This window comes from Papio anubis, chromosome 4 (assembly GCF_008728515.1).
Source record: "Papio anubis isolate 15944 chromosome 4, Panubis1.0, whole genome shotgun sequence".
NCBI lineage: Eukaryota > Metazoa > Chordata > Mammalia > Primates > Cercopithecidae > Papio > Papio anubis.
Window position 1 is genome coordinate 74,346,781 of NC_044979.1, and position 26,791 is coordinate 74,373,571.

The window sequence follows — 26,791 nt, forward strand, 5'->3', positions numbered from 1 at the left end:
CGCAGAGAATCCCTAGGGCTTTGTGACTTTCCCAGGCCCTCCCAGGGAAAGGACACATTAGTCCCTCAGCAATCAGATCACCCAAATTTCCTGAGGGGTTTTATCCCCCAGCCTTTCTAACTTGGCCTGAGGAGAAGGCAGAGCAGGATCAATTCTCAGGAACTCACCAGCATCTAAATTATCTTTGTCTTTTCCTATCTCTCTTTATTCTCCCCTAGTCTGGTAAACATTATCTAATATAGTAAATATGAGGGTTAGGGACTAAAACAAAGACTATTATATTCTTCAAAACTGATTCTACTTATTTTCTTAAATTATGTCTTTATTTTTTTTCTGTGTTCTCTTGATAGCTAGGCTTTTGAAATTTAAAATCTGATAATTGACTATAGCATTCTGCTGAATGTTTATTCCTCTTTGAAGCAATGAAAACTATAAAGTCTTATAGTCAAAATCACAATAGGTTACAAGGGGAAAAAGGGAGAATTTTACCCTGCAAAACTTTTCAGCAAACTTACATATAACTGAGCAAGGTAAGGATGTAAACTGGTCTCCCCAAATCTCTATCCCCAAAAGAGAAAAAGCATCAACAAACCACTCCCGAATAAAAGTCACAAACAGGGAAGGGAGGTGCTTGGGTGCTCTTACTTTCATTAATGGTTTGTTTGCTAAAAGTTGTACTGGTTTTGGACCAAAAAAGGACACTTCTATTCATTCTCATCAAACTAAGTTTAAGGTTGGTCTTTACGATAGTACATTAGGCCAGAACCATTCTACTCATTTCAGATTCCTTAGGGCCAAATTTACTGGAGATTGCTTAATAAGTGTTTATTGAATTAACCAGAAGAGCAGGCTAAAAGCAGTCAAAGACAACTGCCTTAAGGCTTCATCTAAGATTCAGAGCCCAGTAGGTTAGCAAAACAGTTGTCCCTCAATAACCGTGGAGGATTGATTCCGGGACTCTGATGGATACCAACATCCCTGAATGCTCAAGTTCCTAATATAAAATGGCATAGTATTTGCATATGATCTATGTACATTCGCCTATGTAGGTAATATCTAGATAACTTATAATACCTAATATCGTGTAAATATGATGTAAATATGTGTTGTACTGTGTTGTTTAGGGATTAATGACCAAAAAAAGTCTGTACATGTTCAGTACAGATGCAACCATCCATTTTTTTTCCAAATATTTTTAATCTCTGGTTGGTCGAATCCACGGATGTAGAACTCACAGTTACAGAGGGCCAACTGTACTTTAGATACAAGCATCAATACAAGTAACAGCCTATTACAGATAAGCCCCGTCTGCCCTAAGGTAGCCTCTGAGGCCCATCTGTCAGATTTCTCAGAACCCGATTTCCTATGTGTCAGTACCCTGGGAGAATGCAAGTTCTCATGATGCTAATTCTTGCTTTATCTGCAGACTGGAACACTTAATTAACAGTCTATGCCCAGCACAACTTGTGGGAGAGAACAGGGGTTGTAAATACGTGAACATTAGCTTTTCTCTTGGTCTGGACTGTAGGAGACCCAGAACATCAAAACTGTAGGAAGAAACTTGGACCCAGTTACCAAGGACCTCTAGGTGAGTTGGAGACCTCACTGGACATCGTCCACATGTTTTATTGTAGAAAGAATACTGGGGCTGCTAACAAAGAGCTGTAAAGTTTGGCTTCTTGTTGGACTGTCATTAACCTGACTTGCAATTTGATGGCTATCATGGAATCTCTGTCTGCTCCTTTACTTCTATCCATAAGAAAAGCCACACTCACTGGTTGTTGTTTGCTATTTACTTGCAGTTCCACTTATACAATTATCAGCTTACTTTTACCAAATATGTAGACTTTTTTTTTTTTTTTTTTTTTTTTTTTACCATCTAGCGTCTAGAGCTCACAATACAGAGTTTTGTGAAATACGGTGCCTATGAGAATTTTCCCACGGTACACGGAAGCCACAGAGGTGCCCTGAAGCACAGAGCCATTGTTGGCATACACGGTGCTCACCCTGGGTTTCTCAGACAAAACATTCTGGATGCGAAGTACCTGTTAAGAAAAAATCACTCATTAGTATATTATGTGAGTAAACAGCTGTTTCATGATGTTGTCCTTCCCAAACATTCCAGGATGAATCTATTTTTCAGAAATCAGAAGCTAAAATCTGTGTATCTTCAATAACTTGTTCTTCTTCTGATGAAAGTACTAATGTCATAAAGATATCTATGCACCAAAGTGAACTGCCTTTCTGACATTAGCCAAATTCCTCAGGGATGACTTACACAATATTTATAGTGCAGGCATCCCTTACAGAAGGAGGTAAGACCCAGTAGATTCTCTTATTTAGTTCTCAAGTGGATAGCGGTCATCCCTCTATGGGAAGAATCTTACCTTTGAGATTACAGTATGGGGAGAGAAACAAGACAAAATAATGAAGAAACAACCAGTTATCCAGTCAACCCAACCTGATGGGATGGCAATCATCACAACTGGAGCCCCTTCACATCTGCAAAGTGGCTAGAAAGCATAAATAATGGATACTACTTTGGAATTCCATCTGACACATCACTGCCTAGTACTGTTATTGATCCCAGGATTAATACACTTAACTTTGCTAATCAGTATATATTTAAGCACTCAGGCTTCCAAATAGCCTGGATGAAGTTCACTCAAACAAAATACGATAGGAATTAAAGGAAAACAATTAGAAATTTATGAGGTATGAGTCTATATTGATATCTTATATTAGAATTGAGTTTGTTCTTTTTTTTTGTCTTAAGGGAGATCCTTCATCTCAGGTTTGTTACACAAAAATACTTAAGCTTTGATTTCATGTAGAAAACATGAGACTCAACCGAAAGTAAAGGGTGTCATAATTGTGACAAAAAAGTCTTATCTAAAATTTTAAAAATAATTCAACTTGAAAATAGAGATATGAAAAAGATCCTAAATAATTTTCCAATAATCCTATGTATCATATGTCATTTCCTTAAGGCAGACATTGTGGTTGAGCTTTTGAAGGAAAGTTTTGTCTATCACTCTTAGGGGTATATATCTGAGGCAAGGATTGCTTCCCAGTTTAAGGTAACAATTCTGGTTCTAGGCTTAGGCTGGACTTGTGTTTCTTTTTACATTTCTTGTGTTCTTTTTAAGAAGCTGTGACTAATACATTAATAAAAAAAGAAAAAATCATATTTTTAACTGAAAAACAGCAATATTGGAAGTAGAAATAACCGTATGTCCTAATTTACCCACTAGACCAATTACCGGGTTTGAATTTGAATTTCATTTTCCCAAATCCCCAAATATGGATTCACACATTTTAATTTTTTTCAAACTGTACTTTCTCAATGAGGCCTACCCTGATCTCTGACTTTAGTAGTAGGACTTGCCCATCCTCCTGAATATAGTAATCCTGATCCCCTTTACTCTGCTGAGCCTTTTTTTCCCCATAGAATTTGCCATCTTCAAAGTTACTATGTAATTTACTTATTTCTTATGCTTATTGTTCATTGTTTGTCCCCCTTTCTTCAGATCAGGGATCTCTGTATATTTTTTCTGATATATCCTAAGCATAAGAACAATGTGTGACACAACATAGGTACTCAATAAATTTTTGTGAATAAATTTCTGAGTATGTGTGCCTAGAATTTATAACTATATATAAATTCATTAAAGATTTTTAAATTGTTAACCTTAATGCCATAGAAAATGTACTATCTTATAATGTTGTTTTTAATGTAGAAAATTCAATGGATTATGCTATTGTTTTAGAAGAGATATTTTAAAATAACATAAATGATATCTTGAAAATAAGACAATTTTCAACACCATCATATAGGTTAGAACTTGCAGGCAAAAACTCATTTTATTTTGAGATGACAGTTATTTAAATCCTTTTATCTGAGCATCATGTTGAACAGTGTGAAAGAAGATGGTACCATATATAACTCTCTGTCTAACTGCAAGACCTGCTCAGAGACTATCTCCTGATTGGAAACATGATATGGCAATCTGGGTCAATATGAATAATTGAGCTTATGTTTTTCCATTATTCCCAATAGCAAGAGTTATTGAAGAGTTAATGGTGGTCTAAAAGAGTTAACGAACCTTATCTCCCTACCTGTCAAAAGCTTTAGTTTTCTCATATGTAGAATTTCTTTAGTTCTATAACACCACATACAACCAGCTTAAATTCTAGTCACCCCAACAAATTTGTTCTTGCAGCTTTGCCTGTGAGCTCAGAGAGGCATAGGAACTTACTTCTGATCCTGGAGGGTCCTCAGGGTTATAGATCAGCAGCTTCATAGGATTAGGATGGCATCCTGCCAAAATGTCTCCCGTGGCAGGATCGACAGTCAGGTTATCTACTAAGGTGCCCAACTGTATCACCTTACAACAAAGAGGGAGTAGTGAAGACATTGTCTCAACAATTCTCTGCTTTCTTCCCTATTCATCCCCACAACCCCTATAGCTCCTTCTGGCACCTAAAATTGGTATTTTTAGGGGGCTTTGCTTCTGTATTTTAGAAACGTATGCATAATCTCACTGGCATTGCTCTCAAACAGCCGTGTTTTCCTCATTCAAGGGGCACATTCCTGGGTCAAGTATGGGACTAATGTAAGAAGTCAGATTGTGTGGGCCAGACAGGGTACTCTTACCTTCAGTTGAGTTAAATCCCAGTTATCATGTTTTTCCATTATGTGAATGTTCTTAGCTGCTACATCAGCTACATAGACATACCTTTGAAGTAAATGACATTTACACTTAAGCAAGTGGTAATGAGAGACAACACTCACTTTCATTTTGGAGAAGAGGTATAAAAATTCACACTCCTTCAAAGTACAACTGCAATCCTTTTCTAAACCGCAGTTAAATAAGATAATGGAGTAGTATTTTTAATATTCTTGAAGTGCTTTAAACAGGCTTTGAATATGAGTTATGACCATAATGAAACTGGTGTTTCTACATTACATATATAGGCTCAATCTTATTACTTCAAAGTCACAACTTTTTCCTTAAATTGAATGAAAGTAAGTGAATCTCCTATAAGGCCAAAAGTATATATACTTCTAAAAACTAGTGCTTGAAAAGAAGTATCAAATGACCATAAAATTCAATCACAATATTTGAAAAGAGGAAGGACACTGAAAGGTGTTTTCTACAGGGATCATCTCTGTTCATTATCTCAAATACACATGTTAATATTCAAGGTACTTCTCTTTATTTTAAAAAACCTTCAATTTTTAAACACTTTTAAAAAGTGTTTTCTCATAAAATTTCATGCGTTTAAAATAGTGTTTTCTCATTGAATGGTCTGCTGTTGTAAGTCAGTAAGTCTGAAACTTCTACAATCCCTATGCCCAATCTAAGGTAGCCTTCCCTCTCTCCTAAGAGCTTTTGTGTAACTGAACTTAGCATAAGTGGTCAAATACTTTCTAGTCTCATAAGGGGCAGAAGTATTGCTCATTTATCTTCCTTTTTAGTGGGTTAGGAAAGTGTGTTTCAAGAGTTATGTAAAAATTTGGAATGAGGTCCTTTTATGCTTAAGTCCCCGTCCCTCCTTTAACTAGGAAGAACCTGAAGTCCAAGGAAACAAATGGATTGCTTAGGATCACAGATTTAGTGCAAATCCTGGCCACAACTGATCCCTCCACACATATATTCACTATGTAAGCCTAAGTAAGGAAGTAACTACCTCGTAAGGAAAGGAGTCCACCAAAAAGTCAAGGGCAAAGGATAGAAAAATACATACAAGAGCTTACTTCTGGTCTGCTGAGACTGTGATCCCATTGGCACTACAAAATCCTTTGGCCACCACTTTAACCTCTCTTGGGCTGTAGAAAAGAACATAAGTCCAGCGAAGATCCAAGATCATCTCAAATAATGACAGGAAGGAGTTGGTAAAATAGTGGTCTCTGGTGGCATAGAACTGTTCTGGTCCAAGTACCACAATGTCATTCACACTAAAGTGAAAGAGAGGTGGAAAAAGAGACCCATGAGTTATTTAAATATCCTTTATCCTTGTCAAAATCACTCATATCGACATAGACCAATATGTTCATCAATTTGAAAAAGGATACATGAACTAGTATGGATTAAGGAATTCCACAGAAAGTCATGATTCTGCATTGCCCTCATGGGTTTTCTTTAGTCATTTATTATTTTCTCACTCTTCCCTTTCACAGAAGTCAGTGAAAAGAAATAAATTCACAAATGAATCTCAAACTCCAAAATCTGTTGACTTGTACATGTTGATCATGGTTATCTGTGACAGTTGTAGTGCAGTTCACTGATAGCCATGGTTATCCTCCTTCAGGAGTTACACTTCCCCATCCCCTTGCAGTTAGGCACAGCCATGTGACTTGCTTTGGCCAGTGAAATGAAATGAAATGAAATGAGGTGAGTGGCTTGTAGATGGAAGATTTTAAGAACCAGTGCTTGCTTCACCATGTTTCCCCCATGTTCCCACAGTAATGATAGAGACTGTGGTCCTCCTAGGGCCCTGAATGAGGATAATATGAAACTGAGTTCCTAAATAACCTACACTGGATACATAGCATGTATGAGCAAACAAAACAAACCTTGGCAGTTTTGAGGCATCAGGATGTTAGGGTTTTGCTGTCCTGTTATCAGAGCATAACCCAGTTCATCTGGACCTTTATATTTTCTCTGAGTAGATGGAATTATGAGTGATATTCTTTCTTACGTTCTTCAATATCATTGACATTTTAAAATGGAGCAAGTCTTGTTCTTACAATCAGTAAGAACAATAAAGTCATTTTTATTTTTGAAAAGAAAAAAGTGACTTGAAAAAATAATGCTTAAACATTTTTAGATTAAATTTTAGGGACGAAAATTTGGGTGAATCAGGAAATACTTTGAGGTTTTGATATATAATGACTTTCCCGAAGTCACCGGGCTACTCACCTTTTGCATCTCAGCTTAAGCATTCCTTACTCCAAAAAGTATTGCCTGACACCATAAATTAGGTTAAAGTGCCTCATAATTTGTTTCTGTAGCTCTCTGTTCTGCCCCCTTGTAAGTGCTTATCAATGTCTGTGCCAGTGTACGTACCCTCAGGCTCCTCTTTAGATCCTCATAGCCTCACCTGCCTTGTTCCAGCTGCTATTATTTCAACCAGTTCTGCACAGGTCTGACATACTTCCCACAGGGGCAGCCTAGCAGTGTCTCAGTTCATGCCTGCTGTGGGCCTCTTGCCTCCCACTTCCAGACTTCATGCTGACATCGAGTCATAGGATACCACAAAACTAGACTTGCACATGCACAACCACCAAGAATGTGGGAGAATGAAGGCCTCTTGAGGCAAATCTTTGACTAACAGGAGATGGGGCCAGTGGATAAACCCTTCTCCCTTTTTCTCCTCGACCAGATTGTCCTGAGATGCAGCTTGCGTTGATTACTGGAGGATAAGCCCATGATTTCAAGCAGTCAGTTGCACTTAGCAGTGGTTGGCTTAATGACGCCTTTGCTGGACCTCCCTCACTGTGTGTTTCCTAGGGCTGGCACAGCAAAGAACCACAAACTCAGTGGCTTAAACACCAGAAATGTATTGCCTCACAGTTTTGGAGGCTAGAAATCCAAAACCACATTGTTGGTAGGGCCATGTTATCTCTGAAGGTTCTAGGGAAGAATCCTTCCTTGCCTCTTCCAGCAAGACATTCCAGTAGTCCCAGGCATTCCTTGGCTTGTAGATACATCACTCCAATGTCAGTATCCATCTTCACATGACATTCTTCCTGTATATCTGCCTGTCTTCTTGCAAGGACACCAGTTCTACTGCATTAAGGGTACTCTATTTCAGCATGATCTTATCTTTACTAATTACATCTGCAATGACTCCATTTCCAAATAGTGTCACCTTCTGAGGAAGTGGTGGTTGGGATTTTAACATATTTTTTGGCGGGGGAGCAGAGCAGGGAGGGCAGGGGGACACAAAATTCAACCCATAACATTCTCCCTTCCTTGCCTCACACTGGTTTCTTAAGTCTGCTTCCTGGGATTGTACTCCCTAATGAAGTGGTCACATATCAGGTGTGCCCTCAGGCTGCACTTTCTGGGATACTGTTCCTGTGAGATCCTATGCTAATGCAGTTGATCCTCACAATCCACCAGTTATGTAAGTCAGGCAAATGAGAATCCCCATTTTGCTCAATAAATTGAGGCACCAATTAAGTGACTTGACACAGTTTCCCAGCAACCCTGTGGAAGTTCTGTTCTCCACTATGGCCTCAGAACCCAGCACAGTGCATTAGGAGCAGAGTTCAATAACTTCAACCTCTCTTACTTCTACCCTCTGCATTTGTTTCCCTCATATTCTATAGGGAGAAATTAACACATGATGTTGAGAAAGAGAGCAAAGGAGAGAAGATGAACTTTCTTTTCTTTTCCTATTCTTCCATCCCATGAAATAGTTTACTGTTTTGGAGTCAGTTTTTTTAGTGTTAAGCCCATTTGGTAAAAGATGAATTCTTTATTGTTTGCTACAGCCTTTAAACAGGCAGCCTGTCCACTGAAAAGCCTGTTATTTTAATGAATGCAGGAAGAAAGATGTTCATTGCAACTGAGAGCTCAGCTTTGAATTCAGATGGATATAGATTTACACTCTGTTTCTGCCACTTACAAATTGTGTAACTTGGGCAAGTTACCTAACCCAAACCTTCTCTAAGTCTTAGTTTACCCATGCCTATTATTAAAGGCTTTGTGAGAATTAAGTTAAATTAAGTATTCTAGCATAGTGCCTGGCACATAGTTGATGCTTAACAAATGTATTTTTTATAAGTGCCCACGGGCTTTTAAAAAATTCTACTTTAAAGCTGTAATTAAACAAAGAAGTGGCTCCTCTGGAGGTTGGTTATAACACCCGGTGGGCGAGGCTCACAGAACACAGCCTACCAGGACAACCAAAAAAGGGTGTAGGTGTTTAAACAGAGACCGATAGTAGGTATTGAGTTGCTGTGGTAAAGGGGATGGAATTAGAGCTGCGAATCTAATTGAGCACCTTTATAGGATTAAAATGCTTTCAAAATGCTGGAAAATAAAGGCATATTCAATACCTAACAGGCAATTTCTAGTGAGGTGCTGGGAAGAGTCACCATGGGAATCATTAGAAAGCTTTAGAAAAAAATCTAAAACAATTTCAAAACAAAAGTTTAAGAAAGCCTGCTGAACCAAAGAAAACAAAGCACACAGCAGAGGTGCAAAATAAATAGAACTGCATAGTACTTTCATTCCATACCTTTTGAGAAGTTCGTGTTTTATAGTTTTCAGGTATACCAGAGAACGTTGTTGTTCCTCAAATTTAAATATCTCCACAGTGGACTTCATGTGGGGATGATTCACAACATAAAGATACACTGTATGGTCTACATGGAAAAAAGGCATAATTTCCAAGTAAGTTACCTCTATCACAACTAATATTAGACTTGTTTTAAAACTTGGTCACTTCCAAAAGTTTTCTTCATACATCTTGCATTTGACTCTCACAGTCTATCTGATAGGTAAGTCAGACAAATACCAGAATCCAGATTTAATTGAGGAAATTGAAGCTCAGGAGGCGAATGACCCATCAGCAATGTCATCACCACAAAGTGGCAGAGCCAAGACGTTTTGCCATAGTCACTTCACCCTTATATGCATATCCTGCCTAACAGGAGCCTACAGAACTATAATGATGCATAAACAGGAATGTGGTTCCCCAGACGGCCCTTCAGCAAGAGAAGTGAGTGCAAGCAAACAAAACTTTGCTGAGATGTTGTGTGTGTGCAATAATTATCTGCATTGCAACAGAAGCTGAGTAAATGTCAGGGCAGTGTAAATACCTTAAAATAAGCAACATTTCCCAGCTAGACAATGAATTTCTGACACAAGCCAACATAACAGTATTTAGTGAGCCCAATGGACATGGCATGTAAATACGAATGCAAGATAAAACAAACTAATTCCAGGTAGTACCCACCTCAGAAATGTCACCTACCCATTTCAACTGGAATGTGAACTGCTGTGAACAGGATTGAGGGTAGTAATTTGGCCTCTGAGAGTGCTGTCTTCTGACTTATCAGGAGTTCTAGGTTTGACGAGCTCTGGAGTTTTAAAGGGTCTGGCCCCATCCTCCCACTGTAGGACTTGATCTGTATTCATCTTCCCTATTCCTTTCCCAGATGGAGTTTTTAAGCACGTGATGGAACAAGCCCAAACCCTGAGATGCAAAATTCATAACCAGGACCTCTGAAACACACTGGGCACTTTGATGCACATTAAGGAAAGGTGCTTGCTCACAGATGAAATCTTCCTTCTGGTCTGATCCAGCTCTGTTCCAAGGCTCAGGGCTTGGCAAACAGAACATGGGTTGGATTTCAGCCCCAACACGGACCTTCAGTCTTTTGCTAGACACAGTAGTGAACAATCATATGTGCTGCCCTGGTTTCATTTCTTCTAGTGCATCTACTGAATCCCTCTTTCCAAATAAGACATACTTAGTGAGAATACTTTTCTTCTCCATCTCCTCATTCCATCTCTATTTCTATGTGTAATATTTTGGCCTTATGAATTAAACACACAATTAAGGGAGATGACAAACAAATAAGATAAGCTGTGAATCATAATATACTCAACTTATGGAAGCCTGATTATATGACTGAATGTTATTGTGTAAACGTGTCCCATCTCAAAAAAACAAAACAAAACAAACAAACAAACAAAACACAACAGCAACAAAAAAAGAGAAAAAGCCCCAACTCCACCTCTACCTCTACCTCTAATACTACCCCATGCAATGAAATAGTTTCAGGTAAATCTAATCACTTATTATACCATCTCCAATGAAGAATCTTATGTCTTATACAGTGTGAGGCAAAACAGTTGTGGTTTTAAAATTATTTAAATAGAGCCCTAATCTCACTTTAGTAAGACACAGGATTAGAAGTGAGACCTCTTCTGTCTGAGTTCTGGATCAGCCATTTACTAACTGCAGAAGTGAAGTCACACTTTACTGTATTCCTCTAAACTTCATTGTATGCATCTATAAAGTTGAATATTATTATGTGCTCTGCCTGTCCTATAGGGTTCATTTATTTATTCATCTAATATGCGTTCAGAGAGTACCTACTGTGCATCAGATACATTCTAGACTCTCAGAATCCAGCAATGGACAAATCACATATGCTTTTATGGTGATTATATTTGAGAGAGGAAAACAAGGAGGAAAAATTATTAAATAAATTAAAACAAAGAATACTACAGTTGGGAGACATGTTCTTCATAGAGTGTCATTCATTTGAAGAGTAACTGTTAAGTTTAGGAACTTGCTATAGAGCAAGAGCAGGAGAGGGAAAGAAAATTGGTATCCTTTAACATTAAAAAAAAAATAGTTACCTCTGTAGGCTGGGAGTGGTGGCTCACACCTATAATCCTAACACTTTGGGAGGCCAAGGCAGGTGGATCCCTTGAGATCAGGAGTTTGAGACTAGCCTGGCCAACATGGTGAAACCCTGCCTCTACTAAAAATACAAAAAATTAGCCGGCACGGTGGCGCATGCCTGTAATCCCAGCTACTTGGGAGGCTGAGGCAGGAGAATTGCTTGAACCCGGGAGGCAGAGGTTGCAGTGAGCTGAGATTGGGCCACTGCACTCCAGCTTGGGTGACAAGCAAAACTTTATCTCAAAAAATAAAAAAAGTTAGTTACCCCTGTAATGAATGATTTTTAAAAAGAGGTACATTGAGAAGAAATATAGAAAGGTACACAACCTGGAACAAGATGGTGGGAAGGCGTCCCTGAGAAGATGATATTTAAGCGGAGGCTTCAATGATGACAAAGAGTGAGCCAGAAGTGGCACAAGGACATTCCAGGCAGAGGGAACAGCAGATGTAAAGATCCCGAGGCATGAGACACTTCATCGAATGAAAAGAAATCCAGTGTGGCTGGTCCAGAGAGTCTGGGGGAGAATGGTTTCCAGTGAAACTGGAGAGCGTACAGATGCCAGAATGTACAGGGGAAGCACCCAGGAACACAGGCCATTCTGGAGATTTGGGGTTTATCCTCAGAGTGATGGAACAACATGGAAAATTTGATGAAAAGAGGGACATAATCAGATTTGCATAAAAAGCAATCCTTACTATGACAATGAATTGAAGTGGTATGAGAAGGAAGGTACAGTTGGGGGCCCATGCAGAATCAGGGAAGACATGCTGGGCCATTGGACTGCTGGTGGCAGTGAGGATGGGGAGAGGTGGACAGATATTTCAGACTGGAGAGATATTGGAGAGATACCTCAAACAAAACATTATAATGAATTGATCGAAAGGGCCAGGGAGAGGAAGTGTCAAGGTTGGGCTCAGGATTTTATTTTGGGAAGTAAAGACACCATTATAAATGAAAATAGTTTATATATTATAAACCAATGAAAAATTGTTAGATTCAATTATCTTTTAAAGCAGAGCTTGCTAAACAAATAAAAAGTGTATATAAGATTTCATGGAATTCTAGCATTTCAATTTGGCCCTCCTTTCATGTGGTCACTGTTAGTGAGGTTTCCCTGTTCTTACTTTTCTTCATGCTGTATAGACCCACAAATATTTTAAAATTAGATGTTTGAAACTATGAACTGTGAAGAAGTCAAAAATAATATTGGAAACTGTTGTTTTTAAAGCATATATGGTATGTTAATAACTGTTATGTTTTTTATAATATATTTTTGAGATATAATTCACACACCATTGAATTCAGACTTTTAAAATGTAAACTTCAGTGTGTTTTAGTATATTCACAGGGTTGTGCAACCATAACCACTATCTAGTTTCAGAACATTTCCATCACCCAAAAAGAAATCACCTACTCATTAGCTGTCATTCCTTCTTCCCCACTCCCCTGGCTCCTGCCAACAATTTTTTCTGTCTGCGAATTCACCTATTCTGAACACTTCATATATATGGAATTACATAATATGTGGCTTTTAGTGATTAAATTCTTTCAGTTGGCATTATATTTACAAGCTTCATCCATATTATAGCAATGCATGAGTAGTTCATTTCTTTTTATTGCCAAATAGTGTTCTATTGTATAAATGCCTATCACATCTTATTTGTGAATTCATCAGTTGATAGACATTTGGGTTATTTCCACCTTTTGTATTAGCAGTAATGCTGCTATGAACATTTGTGTACAGGTTTTGCATGGATATGTTTTCAATTCTCTTGAGCATGCACCAAGGTGCAGAGTTGCTGGATTGTATGGTAACTCTATGTTTAAAATGTTGAGGAAATGCAAAACTGCTTCCCAAAGTGGTTACATTATTTCACAATCCCACTGGCAAAGTAAGAGGGTTCCAATTTTTATACATCCTTGCCAACATTTGTTATTGTCTGTCTTTTTAATTATCACCATCCTAGTGGGTCTGAAATAGTATCTCATTCTGGTTTTGATCTGTATTTTCCTAATGACTAAGGATGATGAACATCTTTCATGTGCTTACAGGCCTTTGTGTATCTTAGGAGAAATGTCTATCTAGGTAGATACTTTGTCCATTTTAAAATTATATGATTTGTGTTTTGTTGTTAAGTTGTAAGAATTATTTATATTGTCTGAATACAATGTAAATAATATATGATTTACAAATATCTCTCATTCTTTGGGTTGTTTTTCACTTTCTTGATGGTGTCTTTTGAAGCACAAAAGCTTTCAACTTTGATGAGTCTAATTTGTTTTTTTCCCCCTTTATGTTATGTTTTTAAATGTCTCACAGTTGTCTTTAGTGACAACTAAACTAAAGGGTCTTTAGTTTATATGTTAGATTTCTGAGAATACTATTCAAACAGGTTGTGACAGTCAAACAAGAAGACAAGTGAATAGAAGGAAGAGGAGGAGACCACATAGGGCCAAAAATACTAGTGTTCCTTCTTTAATGCAATGGTTACAATGTTTTATACCTATCTATCATTTTACAAAAACATATGTGTATGGTAAAATACCGTCCTCTCTCTTTCTATTACATAAATATTGAGGGGCTGGAGATAAATGGTTTCTATTTCCCTCATTTCCCCCTTATCCCTAAGCATACAGGCTTTACCTTTGTCGATGAAAATACTGATCCCATGTGGATTAAATAATTCTTTGTCAAATCCACCACTGATTTCTAGTGCTTGTGCCCTTGGATTTTGTTCATTCAGATCCATCAAGAAGATTTTTCCTGGCTCATCTGGTGCAAAGTTTGGCAGGCCTGGATATTTTAATCCCTTTTAAAAATAAAGAACAAGTGTGCACACATATACATATCAAAACAATATTTTCATATGGAATTTAAAATCTCAAAGCCAAATAAAAATGTTCAAAGTGCTAAATTTCATTTAGATTTCTGGGCTTTTTCACTCTGTCAGCTGTTTCCATGATCTGATCTGGGGTGTTACTGATGTCATCTAAACATTGGCTATAAACACAGAAAGAACCATATTCAAGATAAGGAAGAGTTTTTAATTTAGAGAAAAGGAATTAAGCCAAAAAATATAACGGAAGAGACTAGGCTGTTACTTTGTGTGAATTCCTTCACATGCCTGTACCTCACATTCCTCATCTATAAAATGAAGAAGTTCAAATACATGATTGTAAGATTATTTCCAGTACTGGTATTCTATAACTAACCTTCCTCAAAGCAGAGAGAAGGGGTGTATAGTTTAATTGTATTGTTCCCATTCCTACATTGATTATATCATGTAGTGGCAAACAGTAGAGCTGGCCAAGAATCAACATAAGGATACCAGTCTTATAGAGTTGACTATTTTTGACCTATTTTGTTCCTGTAGGTATGTCTGAAAATTCTGACATGAATGCTTTACTCATATATCACAAAAAGTTTATTCCAGTAACTTGGACAGTGGTCCTTTCTACTGTTAGGATCAGGTAGCTATCAATCAACAATAGGCATCCTGAATGCATGAAGCCTTTGCTGCATCTGAGTCCACTGTGACAAACCTTGGGGTTGGTTTATTCTACACCAGTTACAAAACAGTCCACTTCCTCTCCGTGTCCCCCATCTATCACTGGATCGGATATATATCAATATCAATAACTTTATATCTTCTCTGCTACCTTTATCTTCTTTTACAGTCTATTGCAATTCTGTCTTTCCTATTTCACCTTGTCTTTCTGCCTCTTTCCCTCTCCCTGTCCTTTCTACACACACATACACATACACTTATAATACTATTACCGGCTCTTCCACTGCTCCCTCTTGAGGTAGTCAACCTTTTCTGAACAACCCCAGTTACATCTTCAAACTTTTTTTTAGAACAGTCCTTGTATGCCCAAATCATATGCCCAATGTTGTCTGGAGGAAACCTGGCTTTTCCCAGACAACACTGGCACTACTGAAGCTCATCAGAGGAGGCAATGTTCCCTCTTTATTCTCCTTAAGTCAGCACATCTGGAGAAGGGATTGGCATGTCCCTAGCCACAAACTTCTGCTTCCAGACCATAATTCTGTCATCATCAATAGCCACACCCTTTGCTTCCTTATCACATTATGTTCCAACTCCCTTTGCTTTGGTCTAGTTCTTATATAGGGCAAGTTTAAAATCAGGTTGAAAAACTCCACTACAAAGTCACCACCCTAACTTCAGCCAGACGTTTAGTACTGTTTATTGATTTTTTTTGGCTCATTATGATAGGCAATCTATTCGATTTCCTCATGTCTCCCTTCTAAATTTATTTCATTATCTTCTAGAGTAGGGGTCCCCAACCCCTGTGCCACAGACTGGTACCAGTCCATAGTCTGTAAGGAACTGGGCCACACAACAGGAGGTAAGCTGTGGATGAGTAAGCATTACCACCTGAGCTCCACCTTCTGTAAGATCAGCAGTGGCATTAGATTCTCATAGGAGTGCAAACTCTATTGTGAACTGAGCCTGCGAGGGATCTAGGTTGGATGCTCCTTATGAGAATCTAATGCCTGATGATCTGAGGTAGAACAGTTTTGTCTTGACCATGCCCTGCTCCCCGTCCCTGAACTGTGGAAAAAATTGTCTTCCATGAAACTGGTCCCTGGTGCCCAAAAGATTGGGACCACTGTTCTAGAGCCCATACTTTCTTCCTCTTTATTATGAGTGGATGACTTTACTTACTACTTCTCTGAAGATACCATGTCATTTAACATGAATTTCCTATAATTCTTTCCTTTCTGTCCCAGTGATTCTTCTTCAGTTTTATTCATTCTCTTCCTTTCTCCCTCTTTTCTCAAGGAAGGAGTGTCCCTCCTCTGTTCTTAGGTTACATCCTTTACCTGCTTTCTTGGTTCCCTGTTCTCTAGGGTCTGTCTCTAGAGATTACACCTTCTCTCTCTTGCTTTACCACTCATTTTTCACTAACAGCTTCTTCTTCGGCCTGAAAAATTACAAGGTTTCCTTCCCTGAAATAAATATTTTTCTAACTTTACTGCCTCTTCATATATGCATTTCTCTCTCTTCCCCTCACCATCAAATTTCTTAGAAACATCACCTGATCTTGTTGCCTAATGTGAACTGCTCCAACTCTCAATTCCCTGAAGTTAGTATTCTACACCCACCAGTTTATAGAAATACCATTATAAAGATCACATAATGGTCTCCAAATTACTTTATTTTGATAACTTTTCTACTTCTTATCTGTTTCTCTGTGGCATTCGACACTACAATATACCTTCTTCTTTCTTATCAAAAAGTCAAAAGTAGAGTTCCTAGATAGAAATCCTGCTCCTCTTCCTGACTCTTAGATTTCTGCCTCCTTCTGTTTTTAATCCATCCCTCCTCCCTTCTCACTCTATACTCTTTCCTTGCAGATCTTATACATAAAGATTCAGGTATTTCCTTCATAACAAGGACTTTCAAGTCTGCACATTTATTTGTAACTCTGTAACTCTAGCTTGCATTCCCAACTTCCTCCCAAAGGGCAGCTCAAAATCAAATAGTCAAAAACAAAATCAACATTCTCCCCTCGAATCCATCCTCTCATTTCTTTTTTTTTTTGAAGCGGAGTCTCGCTCTGTCGCCCAGGAGGGAGTGCAGTGGCCGGATCTCAGCTCACTGCACATCCTCTCATTTCTATCTATTCTTCTCAGCTAAGGACATCACTATGCTCCCCAACATTGGACCATAAAATCCAATTTTCAATCCACTCTTTCCCCCATAACCAATTTGTCACCAAACTCAATGGCTCAGATAATAGTAGCACTGGAGAAAAAAATTATATATATACGTTAAAAATCAAATATATATAATAATTATATATATAAATATATTAGGGGCATTTAATCTCACATCTTCCCTTTCACATGAGGGAAATGAGGCCTAGATGAGTGATTTGCCTAAATCACTCAGATCATTTATTGTTCAGCCTCTCTCCCACACATAGAGAAAGGTTTGGAAGTAAACAATATTGCTCAGGAAGGTAGCTCAAGACAGAACACATTGGCAAGTACCTTGGTAGCTTGGGGGAAGGTAGAGCATAGCCAGCTAATGCAAAGACTGGATGTTACAGAAATAAAATAATCTGATAAAGAGATAAGGGTGGGGCACTGCAAACAAGCTTGGTCTAGAGTAAGTGTGATGATCGAAGAAACGCTTCTGATAAATGGCTTCACATTCACCTAGTTTTCTGTGTAAAGCAGTTAGGTAGGAATTTGTGGCAGCAAATCAACTATGTGCTAATGACTGTAAGCAATTCTTTTCATACCATTCACTGGTAAAAATGGTGAAAATCATCATCGAGACATGCAGGAATCTTATTTTCCCAACAAACTACAGGTATATGTGGACAATCAATGAACTCTTCCACTATCCTCATCCATCACCACATGCACTCAGTAAATATTCGAGGACTTGCACACGCCTGGTAGTATGTTAGGTGTTGGGCATGTCAATGCATGCTCCAAAGTCTTGAGTTCAAGGATCTTGAAATCTAGAGCAAGTACATAAGTATGGTGTGGTCTATAACAGCCTAAACTCAGGCGAATATTCAAGAGGGAACATTGAAGAGGCACCTCACTCCACAAGAGAGTGCCAGGGAAGACTCTGCTGAGGAAGTAAAGTGCCACCGCAATGAACCCTCACAAAGAAGTAGGAGTTAGCTGGCAAAGTGTGACGAAGGGAGTAATCTTGGAGTCAAAGATAAGCATGTCAAGTCCCAAGACAGGGGAGAAAAATACCCTGTTTGCCATCCCTAAATAGACTAGAAATATCTATTGCACAGAATTATTGTCCAAATCAGCAACTTTCAAACATCTTCTAGGATGGCAAGAAAGGGTAAAAGGAGAAACCAAAAGAACAAGGTCCCAAATTTATTATAGAGCAGAAGGATTAGAAACAAGCAAATAACATAATCCTTATCCTATAAGTTGTTCATTTACAAAAGGAGATTCATTATTAAAAACTTCATGTTAACATTTCTCATAAACTTGTGATCAAAATATATACTTCCTGTATAGCAATGATTCAGAACTTTTAGTTTCAGTGAAAATTTAAAAAAAAAAAGAAGAAGAAAATATACAGTATGAAGGACAAACATTATTTCACAACAGCAAAGAAATCTCCTAGCTATAGAATCATCACTTTTAGTGGTGTATTTAGCATAACATTGAAAATTTAAACTGGAAGGAGGCTTCCAAGATAGCTAAATAGGAACACCTCCGGTCTGCAGCTCCCAGCAAGATCAACATAGAAGACGGGTGATTTCTGCATTTCCAGCTGAGGTACCTGGTCCATCTCACTGGGACTGGTTGGACAGTGGGTGCAGCCCATGGAGGGCAAGCCAAAGCAGGGCAGGGCGTCGCCTCACCTGGGAAGCACAAGGGGCCAGCAGATTTCCCTTTCTTAGCCAAGGGAAGCCATGACAGTCTGTACCTGGAGGAACGGTATGCTCCTGCCCAAATACTGTGCTTTTCCCACAGTCTTCGCAACTAGCAGACCTGGAACTTCCCTCCCATGCCTGGCTTGGTGGGTCCTACACCCACGGAGCCTTGCTCACTGCTAGCGCAGCAGTCTGAGATCAAGCTGTGATGCTGCAGCTTGGCAGGGGGAGGGGCGTCCACCATTGCTGAGGCTTGAGTAGGTGGTTTTGTGCTCACAGTGTAAACAAAGAGGCCAGGAAGCTTGAACTGGGCAGATTCCACCACAGCTCAACAAGGCCTACTGCCTTGCTATAGATTCCACCTCTGTGGGCAGGGCATATCAGAACAAAAGGCAGCAGACAGCTTCAGCAGACCTAAACGTCCCTGTCTGACAACTCTGAAGAGAGTAGTGGTTCTCCCAGCACAGCATTTGAGCTCTGAGAACAGACAGACTGCCTCCTCAAGTGGGTCCCTGACACCTGTGTAGCCTGACTGGGAGACACCTCCCACTAGGGGCTGACAGACACCTCATACAGGTGGGTGCCCCTCTGGGACAAAGCTTCCAGAAGAAAAACCAGGCATCAATATTTGCTGTTCTGCAGCCTCCGCTGGTGATTTCCATGCAAACAGGTTCTGCAGTGGACATCCAGCAAACTCCAACAGACCTGCAGCTGAGGGGCCCAACTGTTAGATGGAAAACTAACAAACAGAAAGGAATAGTATCAACATCAACAAGAAGCCCATCTACACCAAAAACCCCATCTGTAGGTCAGCAACATCAAAGACCAAAGGTAGATAAAACCACAAATATGGGGAGAAACCAGAGCAAAAAAGCTGAAAATTCCAAAACCCAGAGTGCCTCTTCACCTCCAAAGAATCACAGCTCCTCGCCAGCAAAGGAACAAAACTGGATGAAGAATGAGTTTGATGAGTTAACAGAAGTAGGCTTCAGAAGGTCAGTAATAAACTTCTCCAAGCTAAAGGAGCATGTTCTAACCCATTGCAAGGAAGCTAAAACCCTTGAAAAAAGGTTAGACAAGTGGATAACTAGAATAAACAGTGTAGGGAAGATCTTAAATGACCTGATGGAGCTGAAAACCATGGCATGAGAACTTCCTGATGCATGCACAAGCTTCAATAGCCAATTTGATCAAGTGGAAGAAAGGATATCAGTGATTGAAGATCAAATTAATGAAATAAAGTAAGATGACAAGATTAGAGACGAAAGATTGAAAAGAAAAGAACAAAGCCTCTAAGAAATATGGGACTATGTGAAAAGATCAAATCTACATTTGATTGGTATTCCTGAAAGTGACGGGGAGAATGGGTCCAAGTTAGAAAACACTCTTCAGGATATTATCCAGGAGAACTTCCCCAATCTAGCAAGTCAGGCCAACATTCAAATTCAGGAAATACAGAGAATACCACAAAGATACTCCTCGAGAAGAGCAACCCCAAGACACATAATTGTCAGATTCACCAAGGTTGAAATGAAGGAAAAAATGTTAAGGGCAACCAGAGAGAAAGGTCGGGTTACCCACAAAGGGAAACCCATTCAGACTAACAGCAGATCTCTCGGCAGAAATCCTGCAAGCCAGAAGTGAGTGAGGGCCAATATTCAACATTCTTAAAGAAAAGAATTTTCAACCCAGAATTTCATATCCAGCCAAGCTAAGCTTCATAAGTGAAGGAGAAATAAAATATTTTGCAGACAAGCAAATGCTGAGAGATTTTTGTCACCACCAGTCCTGCCTTACAAGAGCTCCTGAAGGAAGCACTAAACATGGAAAGGAACAACCGGTACCAGCCACTGCAAAAATATACCAAATTGTAAAGATTACTGATGCTATGAAGAAACTGCATCAATTAATGAGCAAAATAACCAGCTAACATCATAATGACAGGACCAAATTCACACATAACAAAATTAACCTTAAATGTAAATGGGCTGAATGCTCCAATTAAAAGACATAGACTGGTAAATTGGATAGAGTCAAGACTCATCTGTGTGCTGTATTCAGGAGACCCATCTCATGTGCAAAGACACATATAGGCTCAAAATAAAGGGATGGAGGAAGATTTACCAAGGAAATAAAAAGCAAAAAAAAACAAAAACAAAAAAAACAAAAAAAACAGGAGTTGTGATCCTAGTCTCTGATAAAACAGACTTTAAACTAACAAAGCTCAAAAGAGACAAAGAAGGCCATTACATAATGGTAAAGGGATCAATTCAACAAGAAGAGCCAACTATCCTAAATATACATGCATCCAATACAGGAGCACCCAGATTCATAAAGCAAGTCCTTAGAGACCTGCCAAGAGAATTATACTCCCATACAATAATAATGGGAGACCTTAACACCCCACAGTCAATATTAGACAGATGAATGAGACAGAAAGTTAATAAGGATATCCAGGACTTGAACTCAGCTCAGGACCAAGTGTACCTAACAGATATCTATAGAACTCTCCACCCCAAATCAATAGAATATACATTCTTCTCAGCAGCATATCACACTTATTCTAAAATTGACCTCATAATTGGAAGTAAAACATCCCTTAGCAAACGCAAAATAACAGAAATCACGAACTGTCTCTCAGACCACAGTGCAACCAAATTAGAACTCCAGATTAAGAAACTCACTCAAAACCACACGACTACATGGAAACTGAACAACCTGTTCCTGAATGACTATTGGTTAAATAACAAAATGAAGGCAGAAATAAAGATTTTCTTTGACACCAATGACAACAAAGACACAAGGTACCAGAATCTCTGGAACACATTTAAAGCAGTGTGTAGAGGGAAATTTATAGCACTAAATGCCCACAAGAGGAAGCAGGAAAGATCTAAAATCGATACCCTAACATCGCAACTAAAAGAACTACAGAAGCAAGAGCAAACAAATTCAAAAGCTACCAGAAGGCAAGAAATAACTAAGATCAGAGTAGAACTGAAGGAGATAGAGACATGAAAAACCCTTCAAAAAATCAATGAATCCACCCTTCAAAAAATCAGTGAATCCAAGAGCTGCTTTTTTGAAAAAAAAAAATCAACAAAATAGACCACTAGCAAGACTAATAAAGAAGAAACAAGAGATGAATCAAATAGATGCAGTAAAAAATGAAAAAGGGGATATCACCACTGATCCCACAGAAATACAAACTACCATCAGAGAATACTAAAACCACCTCTACACAAATAAACTAGAAAATCCAGAAGAAGTGGATAAATTCCTGGATACATCCACCTTCCCAAGATTAAAGCAGGAAAAAGTTGAATCTCTGAATAGACCAATAACAGGTTCTGAAATTGAAGCAATAATTAATAGCCTACCAACCAAAAAAAGTCCAGGACCAGATGGATTCACAGCCGAATTCTACCAGAGGTACAAAGAGGGGCTGGTACGATTCCTTCTGAAACTATTCCAATCAATAGAAATAGAGGGAATCCTCCCTAATTCATTTTATAAGGCTAGCATCATCCTGATACCAAAGCATGGCAGAGACACACCAAAAAAAGATAATTTTAGGCCAATATCCCTGATGAACAGCGCTGGGAAAATCCTCAAAAAAATACTGGCAAACCGAATCCAGCAACACATCGAAAAGCTTATCCACCACAATCAAGTCAGCTTCATCCCTGGGATGCAAGGCTGGTTCAACATATGCAAATCAATAAATGTAATCCATCACATAAACAGAACCAACAACAAAAACCACATGATTATCTCAATAGATGCAGAAAAGGCCTTCAACAAAATTCAACGGCCCTTCATGCTAAAAATTCTCAATAAACTAGGTATTGATAGTACATATCTCAAAATAATAAGAGCTATTTATGACAAACCCACAGCCAATATCATACTGAATAGGCAAAAACTGGAAGCGTTCCCTTTGAAAATTGGCACAAAACAAGGATACCCTCTCTCAGCACTCCTATTCAACATAGTGTTGGAAATTCTGGCCAGGGCAATCAGGCAAGAGAAAGAAATAAAGTGTATTCAATTAGGAAAAGAGGATGTCAAATTGTCTCTGTTTGCATATGACATGATTGTATATTTAGAAAACCCCATCATCCGGGTCCAAAATCTCCTTAAACTGATAAGCAACTTCAGCAAAGTCTCAGGATACAAAATCAATGTGCAAAAATCACAAGCATTCCTATACACCAATAACAAACAAACAGAGAGCCAATCATGAGTGAACTGCCATTCACAATTAGAAGCGGAAGCCCAGTCAAATAGAGCAATGATGAGAATGGATAGCAATAGGACCGACCTGGAGACTAGTGTAGGAATCGAATGGAAATCAATACACATTTATCAAGACCCTACTGAGTATGCCACTACCCACAGGGAGTTGCCCACCATGAGGCAGTCAAAGCTGGGCATTCCTGCGGTGTTCTAATTAGCCCTCCAGAATCCTGTTTTGGTTTTTTTAGTTGACTGGTTTACCCATAGGTGGGATGAGAGTGTAGGGATCCATCTGGCAGCTCCAGTGGACAACATTAATGTACTGTCTATACAGCTATTGACGTGAGCATCAGAGCAGCATGGAAAATACTCACACTGGAGATAAAAGCCAGCCCACTAGGAAGTATATCAATATCTTCAGAGCCATTTTCTGCAAAAGAAGGGTAGAATCAGAAAAATGCATATATGAATGCTCAAAAAAATACATCTCACAGTCCAAACTACAAATATCTTTTGGAAACTTCTTTTGGAAACTGTCAACTTGTTCAACCATTTACTTGGGAAACTATATTAACTTTTGGGAATCTCACAGGCATGCTACTCTACAGTAAAACTTGAATCAGACTCCTCAAATACTAAATCATTTTTTAGAATCCCATTTTCAGGAGAAAAAGGCAAATACCTAGAAAATAAACTCATATCCTAGATTTACTCTTTAAGTAACAATTTCCAGGGCATGTCCTGAGAGATTCAGCTTTATTCCCCATAGAAGGCTGGTCTATAGACTCAATAATAAAATCAGAAAGTCATAATCGTGAAGGTCTTTTATTACAGGCCTCTCTGCCAAGCATTCCTTCTCTTCCAACGTGAAGCCTAAAACACTATCATTATACAATTATATTGGGAAATTATTGAGTAATAAAATATTGAGTACAAATGAATATGAAAGATTAGTGAGAATTAATATGAAAGTTTAGTCAGATCTTTTTTCTCATTAAGAGCTAGTTTTCAGCATTTTTTTCTATGGAAAGAGACATATAATAAGTAAGTTTTGACTGAGAACAAGATGAAAAAGGAGCTGTCATGGCTTCTAGTAGGAATAGAGATCTGCATATGATGTGGTTCCAAGTAGACAGAAGTGAGATTATCTAGTGTGGCAAACTATAGTCTACAAATATGTCAGAACCAATATGTATCATCGCCACTTGTTCTTAAAATGTAATGTTCAGACTCTTCCAGCAAGAGGTAAAGTCTATATTCTCTCCTGTTGAAGCTGGGTAGAACTTTGTAACTGCCTTGACAAATAGAATAAGATGAACGCAATGCCACATAACATCCTAGGCTAAGTCATAGTCATAGCTGCCACTGGCGCTCTCTCTCTCTATTTCTTAAGATATGCACCTTGGCAACTCTGGATCAAAACGTAAAAAGTCTGGCTATTGTAAAACTACAGAGGAAAGAGTACAGAGGAATCACCCAAAGTGGAAAGAGAGTCAGCATTATCTTTAGCTCAGGCCATAGGAGCTAGAAATGACTCTAGTTTCCAGCCTTTGAGTCATTCTAGCTGATGTAAATGAAACAGAGTGGACTGCCTACACTGTGCCCTGTCAACATTGCACATTATTGAGCAAAATAGTGGTGGTTGTTTTAAGTCACTAAGTTTTGGGGTGGTTTGCTACACAGTCATAGTTATTGGAACATGCAGGGAAATGGTTACCTAGAGTAGTGGGTTACTAGAGTGTCAAAAGGCAATGGGGGAAGTATAGGGGAAAATATGAAAAAGAAAATTGCAGAAAAGTCAAAGAAGATGCAAACTGAAATCAATAAAATGGTGAACAATAGGCACTTAGAAGTTGAGAAAGATTTTATTTTATTCAGTATACTGAAGGTTGAAAGTAATCCCCACCTAGAAATATGAAAATCAAATTAACCAGAACTTCCCATTTCCTAAGTATTCCAGTTAATCAAGATTTACCTACATATGGTACCTTGATAGCTATTTCCACACAAAATGACATAGACATCAGAAGAATACAGCAAACTGAATAAAGTCATTTAAAAAATTGCATTGAATATTTGTTGGTTATTTTCTAGTGTTTCTCCTTCTTCTCTGCACTCCCCTATTGGTTTCCCTGTAACTTAATCTCATTCCCCTCTCTGTCCTATAGGTGGATATTTTCCAGGCTCTGTCTGACCATGGCTCTTTCTCATGGCAAAGCATCCATTGTCCCCACATGATGCACTCTACTCCCACATGGGTCGTGGCAGATGGCTTCAGTTTCCACCTGGATGCTCTTGAATCCCCAATCTCTAAATCAAGCTCAAAGCTTTCTTCCAAGTTCCAGACCTTTGTATGAACCTGCATGTTGGACATTTCTACCTGGGTCTTTTATTTCTCATATTCCACAGGTCCCAAACTGATCTGAAAGTTTCTGCTTCGAATCTGCTCTATTTTCTATATTTCTACTTCAACAAATGGTGCCTCCATTCCACAAACACCTAGAGCAGGAAGCTTGGAGTTACCTTTGATGCGTTCCTTTTCCTTAATTTCCAAATCCAGCTGATCACCAGTCATTCAAGCTCCAGGACTTCCTCTTGGATTTCTACAATAGTTTCCCAATAACTCAGCTTTGCTTCCCTGAACCCATTCTCTGCACTGCTGAAAGTCATATTTTAAAATTTAAAGTTGACCTTGTTATCCCCTGCTTAAAACCTCCCAGAGGCCCACTAGGGCTGACAGTATAAATACCAAGCTCTTTGGTCTAGATCCCAAACATCTTGGCTCCAGTCTCAGTTACTGTGGCCCCACTCTCTACTCTACATTGCAGCTGTGCTGTGGTACTTACTACTGTCCTGTGAGTAGTTTGTGAAATGGGCCAGACTCATTCACCAGCATGTCTGTGCATATGTTGCTTTCTCCTTGCAACACTCAGACCTTTCCCATCCTAACCTTACCTCTACTTGGCCAAGGCCACAGGCTCCTGGAGGTTTGGGGCCACCTTCTCAACCTATGCAAACTTTCCTGGTTTCAGCATCCATTTTATGTATTAATATGGTCATCTGTGACTCTGTCTACCATGATCTTTTTCATACTGGGCTGCACCCCTCTGTTTACTTGTTAAGTTCCTACTAGATGGTCTGCTTTCTGAAGGCAAGAACTGGGTTTTATTCAGTGTTGTATCCTTATACTCAACATAATACTTGCCTTTTCACTGCAGAAGCTCTTAATAAAGCTGGCTGGTTCAAAAAAGAAATAAACACTTTTTGTTTTTTGAACTTTGTCATGTATTGAGGTTAAACTATCGAAAAGTGGGTGATGATTTCTGAGTCCAAGATATCCTGAATTGTGTTTGGTTCCTCTTCTCTTCCAAACACAATTTTACATGTCTCCTCTGACAGCATAAACCTACTTCAATAACTCACCTAAAACAGAGTGGGCAGTTTTCAGACGTGTTGTGCCTGTCTTAATTTACTTGCTCCATCCGGAGCATGGGAAAGCTGGTGCTTTGCACTCAGCAGTGGAAAAGAATTACCACACAAGATTGCACAGTGTCACCACCCCTTCTTCCCACCTACACTGTGCCTGCATGACAGGCCCCATGCATCTCAGCAACAATGGCACCTGTGGGAGCAAAAGCCTCCAGGATACCTTCCTCTGAGACTTTCCCACACACTTATTAGTCTATGCACAACTATCATTAAAACCCCAGTGCTAAGTCTAAAATCAGA

General features: G+C 38.9%; 1 protein-coding gene across 2 annotated transcripts in view; it reads right to left on the bottom strand.

Annotated features, from left to right (window-relative positions):
- Positions 1–301: 301 nt before the first annotated feature.
- Positions 302–26,791, bottom strand: part of PON3 (paraoxonase 3) — a 31,868-nt gene continuing 5,378 nt past the window's right edge. For both annotated transcript variants that reach the window (XM_003896304.5, XM_009203378.3), the window contains exons 3-9: positions 23,437–23,492; positions 14,082–14,247; positions 9,256–9,382; positions 5,762–5,962; positions 4,658–4,739; positions 4,260–4,388; positions 302–2,045 (exon numbers count right to left, since the gene is read on the bottom strand). In XM_003896304.5, the coding sequence (XP_003896353.1) occupies positions 1,887–2,045; positions 4,260–4,388; positions 4,658–4,739; positions 5,762–5,962; positions 9,256–9,382; positions 14,082–14,247; positions 23,437–23,492 (920 nt within the window). In that variant the 3' untranslated portion in view covers positions 302–1,886. The remainder of the gene's footprint in view (positions 2,046–4,259; positions 4,389–4,657; positions 4,740–5,761; positions 5,963–9,255; positions 9,383–14,081; positions 14,248–23,436; positions 23,493–26,791) is intronic.